Source organism: Nesoenas mayeri, assembly GCF_963082525.1.
Source record: "Nesoenas mayeri genome assembly, chromosome: 3".
NCBI classification, from domain to species: Eukaryota; Metazoa; Chordata; class Aves; order Columbiformes; family Columbidae; genus Nesoenas; species Nesoenas mayeri.
Window position 1 is genome coordinate 45,630,540 of NC_137544.1, and position 17,000 is coordinate 45,647,539.

The 17,000-nt window shown below is 37.7% G+C and overlaps 1 protein-coding gene across 2 annotated transcripts in view; it reads right to left on the bottom strand.

The window, feature by feature from the left end:
* Positions 1–15,758: 15,758 nt before the first annotated feature.
* Positions 15,759–17,000, bottom strand: part of HACE1 (HECT domain and ankyrin repeat containing E3 ubiquitin protein ligase 1) — a 51,310-nt gene continuing 50,068 nt past the window's right edge. For both annotated transcript variants that reach the window (XM_080341107.1, XM_080341106.1), the window contains one exon: positions 15,759–16,618. In XM_080341107.1, the coding sequence (XP_080197233.1) occupies positions 16,516–16,618 (103 nt within the window). In that variant the 3' untranslated portion in view covers positions 15,759–16,515. The remainder of the gene's footprint in view (positions 16,619–17,000) is intronic.

Below are 17,000 nucleotides of genomic sequence, written 5' to 3' on the forward strand. Positions count from 1 at the left end.
ATGCCACCCATCAGCTATGACAGTCATTTGTAAAGTGGAAGATCAATGGCTACTTCATTTAGGCAAAGCAGAGACTTACGTTTGTCTTTCTCAAATCCTAGGTCTAGAAAGAACCTCAAAATGTCAAGTGATCTGACCTCCATTTCAAAGCAGGTCCACTAGATCAGGTTGCTTATAGCCATGTCCAGTCTAGCTTCTAAGAACAGAGACACCACAACCTCTCTGGGCAGCCTGTTATGCTGTTTGACCACGCTTGTAGTGGAAAAGAATCCTAATATCTATTTGGAATTTCCCTTGTTGCAGCTAGTCACTGTTGCTTCTTATTCTTTCCCTGTGCACCTGAGGAAATATCACTAAAGCACAAATATCACCCATTGCACTTCCTTCATCTGTTTACCTCAGAGTGGTTAGCCTGGTCAGGCACAATCTCCCCATGGCACATCTGTGCTGGCTATTCTCAGTCACCTTCCTGTCCTTGGACATGGCTTCCAGGAAGATGTGATCCATCATCTTCCTGGAGACTGAGGTTGGGCTGATAGGCCAATAGTTCCCTGGATTCTCCTCCTTGCTATTCTTGAAACTGGCCATGACATTTACCTTTTTCCCTCTTCCTCAACTGCCATGATTTTTTCACGATGAAAAGACCTCAACAGAGGTCTTACAATTGCATCAGCCAACACTCAGCACCCTTGAATGTAGCTTATGTGGTTCCACAGTGTTATGTTTGCCATGTTGGTTTCCAAGTGCTCACTAAAGCAGTTTGCCTTTCCTGTAAGTCAACTATCACTCTATCTGTCTCTACTACTAGACCCAGAGACCTGGAAGGCATCGGGACAACCCTCAGCAGTAAAAAATGAAGTAAAAAAAAAAATATATTGAGTATCTCAGTCTTTTTCATGTCCTTTGTCCCTAGGTCCCATACCCTGGCGTGGCCTCACAGTTTCCCTGGTCTTCCTTTTGTTGCCCTTCTTGTTGATCTTCCCTAGATCCAGGTCTACTCCAGTCACAAAAACTACTCCGACACATTTCTGTAATCCAAATTGTATCATAGGTCTTCAACTGCACATGGACTTCAAATTCCATCTATTTGTTTCCCACACTGCATATGTACCTGCACAAACATTTGATTAAGTCTGCCTTTACAGAAAATAAACAACCAAACTCCTTCAGTACTGGAATGGTAAGTTGAAAGCTTTGGTTTTGCCTATATAAGGGTTTCATAAGGTCAGTAGTCAACATTAGCTATGACTCTTACATCCATAGTCTAAAATAAATCAAAACAAAAAAAAGCAGATAAACTGGAGAGGGTGAAATACAGTCTGAAGGAACTGTTCTAGGACAGATAGGAAGACAGAAGGGAGGTACAATTGAGTATTCTTGAGTATTAATACTCCTCCACAATAGTGATGAGTATTTTCCAATACTGAGAACAGAATTGAAGTTAGAGGGAAGGAAGATTTTGGCTATGGTGCCCAAGAGCCACGGATATGGAAAAGTACACCTTACAGAAGGTATATTTAATTCAATGGAATAGAAAATGTCAAGCTCCAATGGCAGCTGAAGCCACATAGAAACATTATACTTGAGTTATAAGTTTTTAAAATAGTGTGACAGTTGACTACTAAAGCATATTGTAAATAAGAATATGGACACTCCAGTTCTTCAGTGCTCTTTGCTAGAAGTCTTTGTGGAAAGTATATTTTAATAAAGCAAAAATAATTAGCTTCTCAAAAACACACCTTATGGTTTGTTATACAAAAGGTCAGAAGAGTGCATACCTATAGACCTGAATGATTGACACCAGCATAAAGCATGTAGTTTCTTGGTTCTGCCTACACACCAAACAAAACAGCAAGTCAGAGGTGTCCCAAACAGCACCACAGTCAGTGTAGCTGCTAAGGTGTCAGAAAAAACAAAAACAAAAACATTTTCCTTTCCCTTGAATTAATAAATTCAGCAATCTTCAGAGTCTGGGGCTTTCTTCAACTGAACTGATGAAGGTAGTTCAAGCCTATATTGAAGTGTATGAGAATGTTCAGAAAAATCCTAACATGAGAACAAATGAACATAAAGTTTTGGTGGGTAGCTGACCTTTTTTGTTCAAGTCTCTGATCATTTGTTCATACTCCGCAATGTTTTTTCATTTTCTTCTTTTGCTACCTGAGTCAGACACTTTAAAACAGCTTGCTATTCTGATCCTTTAAGCTTCAGATTTTAACATTGGTCTGGTACCCCACTATGATAGGTAGAACTTCACACTCACACTGTGGACATGGAGCAAGGTCCAGTTGCTCCAGCCAAAGGGGCCTGGAAGCAGAGAGGTCTTTCCCCTTCCCTCTTCCCCAAGGTGACTCCCATGTCCTGTTTGAATCCCACAAATAGTTTTTAAATTGTTTGCAGGTAAATGCTAATCTTCTGCCCACAAATACAGGCTTCTGTCTGCACACTGCAGACATGTTCTTTCAGTTTAATGAAATGCAACTATTCACCTCAGCAAAATGTACATGCTTTCCCAGGCACTTTACTGTTAAATCTCATCTGTACCAAAGAAGCAGGATGCTCTTTGAGATACGTGTTGATCTTCAACGACTTGTCATGGCATACATAGTGCATATCAAATGCCACTGTTTGTGTATACCTCTGCAGTGCAGCATTTGACAATGTACCTTTACATATTACCGTATTGCAGGCAACAAATATGAGCTTAGTGTAAAAACCTATTATTTTCACAGTCATTCAATATACATGTTACAAGATTGACTCTGTAGATTTATTTATATAGACAACAGAGCAAAAACATTTAAAAGAAAGATTCAGAAATAAAACTCTGGATGCTACAATTCTAGGAGAAATAAAAACTAAAAGCTACAAAATCATGCACACTTGATTTTGAACTAGTTAAACTTACAAGTGCAGCAGCTTTAGACATTTTCCCAAGAGAACTGAAAGTCACTGGAGGAAAAAGCATTTGTATGTACGCATGCGTATCTTGTGCATACACACAGACACATACAATGTATTTATGCCTGCACACGGTGCCATTTCTCCTTACAATGAATAAAGCACACAGGATCCTAAGAACTACCAGTTAATTTGGTGGCTGGATCTTCAGATACAGAGCACATCTGCCAAATGACAAGAGAAGTGGATTGATGACCGCAGATATTTTTCTTTTCTTTTTTGATGCTGATGTAATTTATATCAGAAGCAGAGCTGGAATACCAACCTGGACCAGCAGCCGGCTACGGCCCCAGTGCGTTAGCTCCCAGTTTCCTCTGTTAGCCATGTACATCAGTAGATCTATGAGCCTGTCAGGCCCAACTTCTGAACCACTTTAATGCGCTCCTAAGATAAACGCTCCTATATTCCAGAAAGGAAATTAGAGGCTTCTTTTGCTGATAAAAATATGATTTACAACAGGCTTTGGGACAGAACGTTTACAATTAAAAACAGCACTTCAGCATTTTTTTGTCCTCGATATCAATCAAATCAAAACTTCAGTGTAATTCTGTTTGTTAATTTGAGCTTGATTTACTGGGAATAATCCTCCTGAGCCAGCAGCTGACCTCCAGAGCATTCCAGCTTCCTGGGGGATAACAAGGAATAATAAGAAACATGCTACTGTAAAATAAGCCAGGCTGGTGTGAAGTTTGCTCCTCTGTTGTCAGATAGACAAGCCTATAGCAAGTACTCAGCAATGATGAAATAAATGTCCAGATACCTTTTTCTAACAGACAACTCAGCAACTTCAAACAGATTTCTTGAGCTAATTCACTCATGGTATAGGCTGATAAAACAGCATTAATATCCTACTTTAAATCAAGTTTCTGTCATAAAGCTCCATTAATCTCTCTCGTGTTATCAAGTGTCTTAGTGGTAGGAAATTATATTTCTAAATTGAATTTTGTTCTCCTTCAGAGTAGTAAGAAATATTTTCCAGACTTCTAATAGGAAGTGTAAAACCTATGACACAGACAATACATTTGAATAAATAAAAGTTATAAATTACAGCCACTTTCTTCCAAGCCTCAGTGTCAAAGCAAAATAATAATTAAAAAATGGTTACATAGAAGAAATTAAATACAAGATTTTAAATGAAACTGAGGCAATAGATGGTTAACTTTATATTTACCTTTTTATAGCACTTAGCTTAAAAAAAATGAAACTTTATAGTCTAATAATCTCCAGGCACTAGTAAAACATTTCTTTATTATTAGCGTATATACTTACTCTTCAAGAAGTACTGACCTCTACTATTTTTAACGCAAATAGATACTCTTTACACAAGTCTGCAAAGTTAGTGCCCCTTTGTTTCACTGGAGACAAATTTACAGTAAGTAAATGTCTCTGCATTAAATTTAATATGTTAAAGTTAAAATGAATAACCACAGGCAACAAAACAACTTAATTTTATGGCCAGCAGTGGAGCTGCAGGGTGGTTCGGGGTGAGAAGCAGCAGAATCTACTGCAGCACTGACAAATTTTACAGCCTTTGCTCTTCAAGAAGAATACTGCAGTCTCAGTAATGTTTAGATAGACTTGTTTCACAGACTTCTTTGAATCTTATCTACTACTGAGCATTGCCATCTCACTAAGTACAACAAACAACTCTGGGCAGGGGCTTAGATCAGAGATAGCACCTGCATGGTTGCACAGCAGTAAATACAGGGAACTCATGTATTGATATATTTGGATTTGCATTAGGCAGAGCATTCAAAGCTACGTGCCTGGGCACCACCACTCAATTCACATCAGCTTTGCAGAAAAACCCAAATCCAAATTGTACAAAAGGAAGGAATCATCTTAGTTTATCAGGCTTTGCATGAGTTAAATGGATTCCATTTCACTCAGATGCAATTTACATTTCAATTAAAAATTAAAAATTAAAATAATAAATAAAATATATAATAATAAATAATAAATAAAATAAAAATATGCAACCTGTATAGCTATAAATGTACACCCTTTCTATAGTAATTAGACTCACAAAGTGAAAGGCGGAACCCTCACCACAAAACCTTTACTTTGGAGAGTTTAAGGGTAGTGTTAATTTTTAAGTTCAACTGAGAAATATGATGTAATGACTGAATACGATAAAGAGCATAGCAAGAACTGACTTGCCTTAAATATTCCTGCTTTTTCTCCTGTGAAAGCAGTCTTGGAGAATTCCCTCTGCCATCACTGTGATCTTCATTGCTGCATTTTCTAATCTGTCCCAGCCTTCAAAGTATCTATCCTCAGAATTAGAGATGATCATGAAAATATGAAATAGTTGTGGAAGTTTTATCCAAAAGGACAATTTATTATACACATTTCCCAAAGCTAATATGGGCATGTGTATGATGTATGTAGAAGCAGAGCAGTTCATACACACACACAAAACAACTAAAAGCAGCGAGATGAGGAGGCTATGGTGAAGACTGCGTCTCAGACTAATGGTTGCTTTTCATGGCAGGACTAAATAAGATTTGAGTCAGAGCAAAAAGATAACTTCTGTTTCCACAAAACAGAGCTCATTTTCGGCCAGCTTTCTTCCTGACAAAGAGAAGGATCATTCTCCCATCCAGTATGAAAATAAGGTAGAAGAGAGAGAAGGGGGAAAGAGAGAGAGAAAAGAAAGAGCAACAGAGAATGAGAAAAGGACAGACACAGCCAGAAGCTGAGGAGAAAGGGGGGACACATCCAAGAACTGGCAAGCCTCAGGTCAGCATTGCAGCAATGGGACTGCAGTTTCTGCAAAAGATTAGTAATCAAAGGAACCTGTTCTTGTTGATGCAACCGAAGGGGCCTCAACAGTTTTTATAGTCCTTTTGTTTGCCCATCAGTCTACTCCCTCACGACATTAATTTTATCCTCTTTCAAGTAAAGCTGTTTTACTGCACACTTTTGAGAGGCGTTTGCAGCCTCAGCTCAAAAGCAAATCGATGGTGCATACTGCTCCATTCAGCAACCTGTGCACACCACATCTCTGCAGAGACTTCTTCCCCAGTTTGCACCAGGTACCCCTCCGATAAGCAGCAGAAGAAAAGTTTTCCCAAAACACTGATGTTTTCCTGGAGACTGCTGATCAGCCTTTTCCTACCATAACCAAGATCCAGCAGTAAAGAGGAAATATGGTCTTAGGACAACATAAGCAGAACCACATGCTCCTCTAAAATTCAGGATTTTAAGAACTCCTCAAGAGTACCTGTAAAAATATGTAGTGTAGGGCAGATGTTAACTCTCATATTTCAAGCTACTCTTTTACGTGGAGAAAGAGAAACTAAAGAGAGTAAAAGGCAACTGTCCTTATTCAAGTGTCCTTTAAGATAAGTGTCCTTGTTTATATTACCTGAATTCAGTAAATATTTAGATAAGTCTCTGCTCAGAACAAAAATATAGAATATTGGCAATAAAAAGAAAGGCCGATAATCAAAACTGGAAAGAAATGACAAAGCAAGATATTCAAAGGTCAAACCCACAGCTCTTATAGACAGCAGTCTCTTAAAAGAGGACTAACATACAAACACTAAATTCAGTAGAGGTTAGACTAATTATCATATAATTCCACTCATTAGAGGAATATTGTATGATCCTTCCATTCCAGTGATTTCTTATACCAATTTACAAGCAGAGACCATTTTCTTAAACAAGCTGTCAATACAAATGATGTCTTTTCCCAAAAGTTAAAAGCCAAGTACCTTTGGAAGCTCAGCAAGGATTTCTGAATAGAGACTTCCCTTTACCCGCTAAGTTACACGAACCTGATGTAAAGGATATTTAGTTGGGCCTTTGACAGATTTAAGGCCTGATATCCTGCAAAGATAGAAATCAGAGCATTCTACCACTGGCAAGGGAGACTTAGCAGCAAATAATTCAAGATAATTACCCTTAAATGCATTCCCACTGCTTGATGATACTCAGTCATTCTTTGCATGACGAGCGCAACAATACAAAACCAGATGTTTACCTTCTAATGTAACTTTATATGACCAAAAAAAAAACCAGCTAAAAATCCCTGAAGAAATTATGTCTTAAAATATTTAATGGAATGACCGTCGAGATGATCTTACTTATAAAGCTGGGTGCCACCAATATCTCAACTCTCCTGCAGTCAAAGAGAAAACACAAGGTCAGCAAAAGTGGGTGTTCTGCAAGTAGCCATGTATGCTTTGAGGTTTGGTACTCTGAGGCCATAATCTGAATTTCATGTGCTCTAATCAGAGATAGAGAGGTTATACCACCTACAAACATAGATCATATCTTTCATTATGAAATATTTTTAGTGTACGATTTCTTGCTTCTGATGACGTTGGTCTTTGCATTACATCCAGGGAAATGCAAATGTCATAAATGCTCAAATAATTAAGTTCCCTTACTTAAGCAGGTTCAGACATACTGAACTAGCACAGCTTTACAGTCCAGGATCAGGGTAGATAGTTATCCTAAGGCAGAAAAAGCAATTGAAATATTTTAGATAGATTTATGTTTGGCACTCCTTTTTTTATGGCCAGTAGGAGCTGATGTTTGGCATATATCACCACTTGGCTATATATCACTTTCAAAATTAAAGACCTTCAGACCTTGCAGATTCTTTGCTTGTTTACTGCTTTCTAGCCTTACCTTCATAAAGACGTGCTCAGAAGCATTCCTGATGCTGTGAAGTTTGATTTGTCTAAAGGGAAGGATGGCATGAAATTTAAAGATCTCATATTCCACAGTCACAGAAAAATGAGGTACATTTTTTAAAAGCAGCATCTCTATAGAGCTGCAGGATAGCACCCTGGACAAAGAGACTGGCACTTTTTAGATTTAGAGTCAAAGTCTCTATATAACAGGAAAAAATGCAGAAGTCTTGTGCTACTGAGAGCTTGTACATATAGAAAAAAAAGACAAAAGATGGACTGTGAGTTCATCTTTAGGTGGTTAGTCTTGGTGCAGAAGTTGCCAGGTGATGTTGAATGGATATAGAAAAAGACCCAAACAAGAGGAGCACGACACTGAGATCAAGGCCTCTGAAAATGAATTTCACTTCTGCTGTGAAGAGAAAGTAAGATTTCCAGTAAGATAACCCCTACTGCTTAAAAGCAACTTTCCAACTTTGTCAGAAGTTGGAAAGCAACAACTAGCAACTTATCTGAAAGTTAAGGAATCAGCTTTGAACCATGGGGATTTCTCACCTTTTTCAAATGCACCTCTCCACTGAGGCCATCAGTTTCTGGACATAAAAGTCTCCAGCAACAAAGCGACGAAGGCTCTTGAGAAGGTGACACCTCTAGGTCAAGTTAAAGCACCCGAGTCACACTCTTGTGGAGCATCCCTACCAGTTCACTAGATCTTGAACATGACTGCTTTCCAGACAGATCATAGGAATGAAACTGTTGTCCCACACTTTACAAAGCATATAGTCAAGGTGACAGGGGAGGACAAGACACTGAAGCAGAAGCACGCCTTGGAGACCATTTGGCTGATCTTGTGTCCTTCTGTTTGACTTTATTACCATTTTCAAAAATTGTGACTAGTGAGCACTGAACAGCACTTTCAAGGTAGAGTCCTAACTGCATGCTCACGACAGCCATCCGCCCTGGTTTGCTCCAGCTGCTCAGCAGGATGGCAAGGTAGAGGAAGAGCAAGTAGGCTTCCAAGTCCCCCCTCAAAGGCTGTCTCCAAGGAGCAGTCACCAGAATTAAACCCTGGGTAAAAATACAGACACTACATCTGGACACTTCTCGATGTGCCTACTGAACTCATCTGTTCCGTGTGGCGTCACACAGATACACAAAGGGTATCTCCTTCCTTCAGAAGTGTACAGACTAACTATAATAGCAAGGACCTACGTAGAGAGACATGAAGTATTTTACTAAGGTTACAAAGGAGGTCAGTGGCAGAGGTAGACATCAAATATGAGTCTCAGCAGCCTCTGTGTAATCTGTCTGTCCATTGAACATTGCTGGCTGTTAAACATAAAGATGTACAACACAGCAAAAGCCCCTGGTGAACTCACATCAAACCAGTCAAGACTGAGTAACAAAAAGCTTGATACTGGAGACAAGACAGACACAGGAGCAGAGATAAACCTTATAGTCCAGCAGTGCAAGACACGGCTAAAGGTGGTTTTGTGTGAAAGACATTAAAGAAAACATTTTCTTCAGGCTTTTCCACACACACACAAAAATAAAGTACATCTAGCTATGAGATGTAACTAACACACTAGCCTCTTGAACCGTTTTAATCAAATTGTTAATGCAACTTAAAGAAAGCATAGCTTTACATTAAAGGTTATCACAGCTACTCTAAGTTCTCCATTATTTCAGTCCATTTCTCTGGTAGCACTATCAGTGGAAACAGAGGAAATTGTCACCAAATACACAGAAAAAGTGTAATGAATAGTAGACTGTAAGTGTGTTTGTCTGATCTTTCAAAGATAATTCTTAAATTGCCACAATCCAGTCAAGACTGGAGGTGGAGATTCTAATTATGCTAAAACAAAAACACTTCCACAGAACGTTGAACTTAAATAAAGCAAGCAACATCTATTTGAATTTAACCCAACTGGATTTTCCACCTTTATGTGTGAATTACTTCACAATAAAGTCAGGAGAACAGGCCTTTGCTGGGAAGGAAGGTAATATTTACATTTAAAATGTATTTTTGTTTTAAAACTACACACATACTATTTCCAAGACATACAGGAATCATAAATAAGGCACATTTAGAAAATCATGTCAACAAGCTAAGGACCAAAAGCACAGATATTATAATTAATTCCCATGTGTCCTGTTTACATTTGGAGTTTTCTTAAATTAGCCAAGTTATGCATGCTGTTTTGCTTAACAGGCAGCATCTTGCCTGCAAAGAAGGGAGACCCTGCTCATACACAGTCTGAAGTGGTGGCCTTTCAGCAGAAGCTTAACTTGCTTTAGCAAATACTACCAAGAAAACGTACCTTAAGGCACAGGGGGAAAAAAAAAAATCATTAAAATTATGAGCGAGCAGAAGAGCCGTTCTGAGCTAGCATCCATGGTGAAAGAACATTTACCATCTCCACCAACCCTCATCTAGATGTGCTGAACTCAACCAGCCTTCCCAGTCTCTGTGGCAACAGATTGCGACCTTCAAACCTGGTGGGGAGGGAAAAAGGATCACATGTCCAGGAGGCCCAGACACTTTTCCGACTCATCAGCTGAATGACATATTTCTCTGTTGTTAAAAACTTCCCTGTTATTCCACATTTGCACTCAGGACACCACTCGCCTCATTTTCAGGCGTGTGCTTCAAACATTTGTTTTCTCTTTTCTCTTTCTTAGGTCTTGCAGCTAGAGCATCACTAATATGTGCCACAAATCAGGGGTAAAGCACAGTAGTTCCTTCTGGGCCAGCTCACCAGGTCTGATCTATTATGGCATTTGGATTCCTTATAGCATAATCCCTTCCTTTAGCTGACATACATACACATAAAAGCCATGCTGCCATAACATCCACAGGAGTCCAAATACTCATCAATAGCTGCATCACTTTATTTCCACAACAAAAGCAATTAAAAGAAATAATTTAAAACAACACTTATGTGTAGACTCACCTAAAAACATTAGAATAAACTTATTAGCACAGACAAGCTGTGTAGTAGATACCTGTGAAATCTTTGCCCATATGTATGTAAACTAGTATCACTCTTCAAGTATTCGGTTTTCTTTCCAGGTTCACATAATTTGTAGACCAAGGTACTTTTATATACTGGACAGCACTGGGGTTCAGTTTCCTTTTACCAAAGGTTATAAATTCGACTAGACAGTAACAATTGCTTTTTAATCTAAGCAAACTGATCTGTCAGAGGCAATCAGTACAGTGAAGTTACCCCAAGAGAATCCTAATCATCCTGATGAATCACTCGGCCCTGTATGAAACTCAATAGTTGAACTCTTGGCACAGAATGTCACAAGCATTTAATGCAGCAAGTATATACAACTGCAAACAGCAGGCTCAGGAACACACGTCTCCACAGCGTTTGCACTCCTGAGTTTCTACATCTTTTGGTATGAACCAGTTTCTAATCATATTAACATGACTTTTTGTTTGCTTGGTTGGTTGGTTTGGTTGGGTTGTTTGTTTTGGTTCTTTTGGGGGGAAGTGTTTGGTGGGTTTGGGGTTTTTTTTGTTGTTGTTGTTTGTTTGGGTTTTTTTAACATGGACACTTTTTTTTTTTTCCCTCAAGTAAAAAAAATTAACACTCATTCAGGGATATTATTTACTATTTCTATCAAAATAACCCAGAAAAATCTGGGTGAGAAATTGCAAGGGTTCTGTTCTAAGAGGAAATTTGGCAGTGTACATTAGTCAACTACATGAGGAGACCAAAGTGGATAGAAAACACTGACCTCAGAGGAAATAGTTTGATGGACCTTTGCAGCCCTTTTCATTGGTGTTTTCAGCCTATCTGTAACATTTAAAACATACTAAGTGAGCATGTTAAAAATATGTATGTACTCCAACTAAATTATATACCACATATAGACAGACATGCAATAAGGCCATTTTTTTAAATGCAAACTAAAGGTGCATAGGAAATCTATTCTAGTTTAATTCAAATTGTATTAATTTATTCTATTATAGCTTGGATTACATGCAGATTTTTACAACTGCAATTAGAAATACTGCTTTATATGCATAATCTTTCAATCTACATAACTGCACAGAGCTATTTTCAAATGAAACTAAGTACAAGAGTAAACCAGTCACCTTATCCTAGGTTTCCTTACATGGTTTGATTCCTATTGCGTCTAAGCTACAGCTAGTCCCATGGAAGTACATTAACTCTGTTCTTGTCCTTAGAGAGTAAAAAGATGTTGAATTGACAAGCGTGTCTATTAAACATATATCACAGTCTCTAGTCTATCAGCTGTATGATTATCTATAGTCAGTCTGGGTATAAACAGATGTTCTGACTTGAAAAGCACTTATTTTCCCACTCAAGAATCCCTGAGGAAGTTTAATCTCATCGATTTAAAGCTTTGGTTCTTAGCATCAGTTTAGTAGTTGACCAATTTTATTTCTTAACTGGAAAAATAGTCTTCTATCGACATGCTAAAAATTCCTACTAAGAACAGCTGTGTATAGAAACTACTGATTTGCTTGTATTTTCAACAGCTTGATTGAAAACCCACCACTATTTCAAAATGAAGGTAAGGAAGACACAAACATACATCCAAACCCCTTAATTACAAGGCTAAAATTGAAAGCAGACTTTATTTAATCTACACAAAAATCATCCAGTTTGTAGCATTACTAGAGGAAAATGTATGCATTGTTGCTTTATATTTATTTAAATATTTATTGTTATATGTTATATACAATATAGATCGGAAACTGTAAAGAAACCAGCCTTAAAAATCTGAAAAGCTGTCTTGGGAAAAAACCTTCTTGATCTCTATTCTTCAACATCTGCATCACTTTCCAAAAGACTGTGGCAGAGATAGAAGGTGCTAAACATAGATCTCCATGCCTGCCTGGTAAGAATTAGGACAGGGTCATCTACTTCCTCTTACCACAGTTCATATTTATCAGTCTGTTAATTAATCTGCTGGTTTTCTTCAAGCATTCTTTCTAATATGCAAGGAAAAGTCCCATAGAGATAGTACCATCTTTGTTTACTGACTTCTGCAAAGGGAACTGGTTACTAACTACCTGCAATATCGGATAGCAGAGTGGCAGTCAATAAAGCAGTATGTTCAATTTAATACTGCAGCTATTTGGCTTCCTAAAGTACCCACTCCAGACAGACTTTCCATAGAAAAAGAGGCTTCTAGAAAATAACCTTCTATCAGAAGTTGGGATTGACTATTTTGAAGATCCCCAGGCAAACAGCCGTTTTTGTGCATTATCTCAGATTTCTTCTAGAAGCCATCCCAATATCTTTTTCTCCTCACATCTCTATTGATTATCAAGAGACTTGAGGTTGACCTCAATCATGAACTAACAATTTCTCTTTAAGGCACATAAAAAGTATGTAACATGGGGGGAAAAGAGAGAAAACAAACCTGGAAGTCCTGCTTTCCATTTTCCAGCTCATTAGACTTCAAAACCAGTCCAAATAAACTAAAACTACAAAGTTGGGTTTATACTGCCAAATAAAGAGTTCCCATGCTTCCAAAGCGGAAGTGGTCCCAGTATTTTTCCTGCTGTACATGTGGATGTCTCCAAGTCTCTGGAAAATTCAGGCTAACCACCTTCTCTCTCTCATTTCATTTTCAATCTTATTGACTACGGAACATACAGTAGAAGTCATTAAGCTACATTTCACAGTTTATGGTTTTAACGGTTTTGCCACATTAGATGCACAACATTTTCAAGCATCAAAAACTAGGCTTTGCTATCTAACATTTCATAAAGATAATAAAAGTTAATGAGCGCTCCTGATCTATGATCTGACAAGACATCTGTTCTGTTCTTTCCGAGACAGAACACTCACCCTGCCTTGTTCTGGCACAGTGGGAGAGAACAAATATAAACTAATTAATCATTCTAAACTATAAAGCTATATTAAGTTATAGTTTCTCAACAGGCTTTTCATACCCTGTTGCTAATGGGGCACAAGTGTCCAAAAACACTCTTTCAATGCAATAATTAAATCCTGCTGTCTTCAAATGGTCAACTGCAGCAGACAGCACTGTTTAGCATTTCAGCAGGCAAAAAATCTGTTCAAAACAAGCAATAACAAGGTTGCTTTTATATCAAGAGCCCAGTATCAAGAGCTCTATTCTCATTTTCTGTCTTTTCATCATGCTTTTTTATTACAGGAGTATTTTAACAAAATTTCATTCTGACCTATCAAGGGAGTATTTGGTACAAATATTACAAGAAATACTACAAGATACTTCTTATGGGACATGACTAACATCAGTACAGGAGAAGAAGAACTGATCTGCTCCTGAACCATTCGTGAGGCTGTACCAGGGAGATCTCTCATAGGGAACCAGTGAGAACATTAAAACTTCGCACTGTTACATTTCAAAACCAGTTGCCAAGCATTTCAAGAATATTGTTTGCGAGCAAATTCAGCTTGTTGGTACCTATGTCACCTACAGCATAATACAGAAGTATAAGTGCAAAAGAAAAATAATTTGATTCTTTTTTCCCCCCTCCACTCAGCATCATGGTATAACAGGTTTTGGACAGTATGCAGGAGTACGCAAGGTTCCAATTTCCTGCAAACCACTGCATATTACCAAGAAGGAGAACATGTGAAAGGAAAAAACAAAAAACAAAAGGAAAAAAAACAACAGAAACAAAACAAAAAACCACAGAGATTGCATAGTTAACAAACAACAGTATTTACAGTAAAACCCTTGGATAAAAATTCCAATTTACATAAAGAAAACAGAAATACCCAACAAATACCTTGTCTTGCTCAAAACACTGTCCTGCATCAATCTACCTTGCAGAGGCACACAAAGAAATAACCTCTATAGCCAGGGAACCAAGCACCACCCAACTGTGCAGAAAAGCAAAGTATTTTCACTAACTGAAAGATTCAAGATAACTGAGATTTAACACTAAACCCCACAACGGCTTCAAACATCTGACCTGTCTAAATAGTCTAAGCTTCCTAGAGCGTGCCAGAGATGAACAGCATCTCTGCACTGACTGAATCAGTCTAACCAGCTCTCAGCGGATTGCTCTGCTGGAAGAGTCTGCTCTTTTGGCTGACTAAAAGGAGTTTTCTCTTTAAGTTGCAGCCACAAATACTGCATAAGAATTTAAACCAACATTTATGAGTACATACAGAACTGAAAGGGAATAAAGCTAAAAAGTCTATGCATAAAGCTTTGCTTAAAAAAAAAAACCTATCGTGGCACCACTGAATCAGATGGTCCACAGATTCCTCTCTTGCCCCAGAGAGGTTATGTATGCTTTAGATTAAAATAAGTATAATCTGGAAAAAAATAAAAAAGCTCCATGTAAGCAGCCGAGACAGATCAGCTGGTGAACACAGGTTACATATGTATTAGCAATTGATGTAGGAAAACATGAATAGAATAGTAGCAAACAGTTTGTACTGAGGATCCGAATCTCAAAAATTATGTGTCTGGGTGGTTCCCTATGCCTGAACTCATTTACTAACTCTTCAGATCGTCTCTTCAGGTCAGTTAGGTCTTGCAAACGTAATCAGATGTTCATCCATTAGCATCTGGGACACTTCTGGATCATGTTTTTCTGTTTAGTTTCACCTGGCGAGAATCCAGTTTGCATTCTCTAAAGCAAAAGCATGAAAAGTAGGGATGACCAGATTAATTACAAAATACCCCAAACAAAACCAAAAATCCACTCCAGACCTGAATCAAAACAATAATGCAGACCTACCCTCTTGCCCCTAAAAAGCACTTATGCAAATGCATCATCTACCCCAACACATGTAGCTACTTACCATCAAAAACAAACGCTGATGAGCCACTGCTGTGTCTTTTTATGTATTATTCGAGTAACAAATTCTAATTTTATATACATTTTTTCATGAAATTCTAATTATTGTTGTCTTGCCCATTAGCCTCAATAAGCTCAAGTTCCTTCCTTGCGCATTTGCTTATGTCCATCCCTACCCTTTTGCAATGCCTTCTCAAATGCTATTTCCGTGACAATTTAAATTATAGGAAGATTAATAAAATCCTGGGGAAAAAAAAAGAAGAAACCACCCACAAAGACACACAAACATGTCATATTCAGATTCTGGTAAAAATATTAAAATTTAATAATACCTTCTGAACATACCATTATGTCAAGGGAAGAGTAAAGGCATTCAAACACGTGGATATAGATCTTAAATAATATTTACAAATTCTAAACTGCAAGTTGACTATAAAGTCACAAATACTTTAAATATTTAGTAGAATATAGTGTAAATTCTAATATAAATTAGGTATCAACTTCATCTGTTATTTTTTCCAGTGATAACAGTCTAATCTTTACATACCATATACATTAAAATACTAAAAAGTTATAAAATTTTGTTTCTGTTACTATGCAAAGAAATGGAAAATACATCAGATCTGTCTTACTGTACAATATCCAAATTGAACTTTCTATAGTGTTCTCTGCAAAAATAAATGGCACTTTCACATGCAACAAGGCATAAAGTACAAGTCTGTCCATTAGTAGTATGCCAACTGAGTGCAAAGTAAACTAAAACACAAATGTCATTCAACCATATAGTTGAAAAAATAGAAAAGTAAACCATGGAAAGAGATTCTGACAAACTTTTTGATCCAGACTGAAGTAATAATGAAAAGCATGTAAACTGATTTCCATACAGATCTGTCATTTTAAAAAATGAAAGTACAGGATACTGAGAGGTTTGTCATGACAGTATCAAAGCTACTTTGAAAACACTGAATGGAGGAAAAGTTGATGATCCTGCACGAATTCTGAAGCCCAGCCCTGCCCATGGGCTGCAGCATCTTGTCTGCTTTTCTACTGACGGTTTCCAAAATTACTTCTGCCACATGGACTTGCACATCAGCGGTCAGATGAATTTTCCAGACCTCATTATGCCATTGTGTAACCATAGCTTCCACAGTGCAATGCCACAAGAAGCCTGTCCTTCAGGATTTCTTTACTTGGGTATTCAGGTAACTTGAGCATATTGATACTGAAAAGAAAACAAGAAAACCACATCACAGTTCAGCAAGAAACCCAAGAGTAAAGTTTTCTGATTGAAAACCCTGAAGATGTCATATTTATGAAAGAAAACAAACATGTGCTGCATTATAGCACCATCAAGCATTCAAATATATTGCAGGACATAAAGGGGTTTTTTCACTTCAGTAAATTGTAATACAACAATTTAACTTGAATATTCCCTTACTGATCCCACTGCCTTTAGTTAAGCAAAATGAAGTAGTAAACAATGAGCAAACATAATGCAACATCATCTTGGTTAAACTGCATTAATTCTACGCTAGATAGGGAAAATTCAACAAATCATCTAAACTTTTTTTGGCCTTTTAGTTAAACTGTTCAAAATAACTATA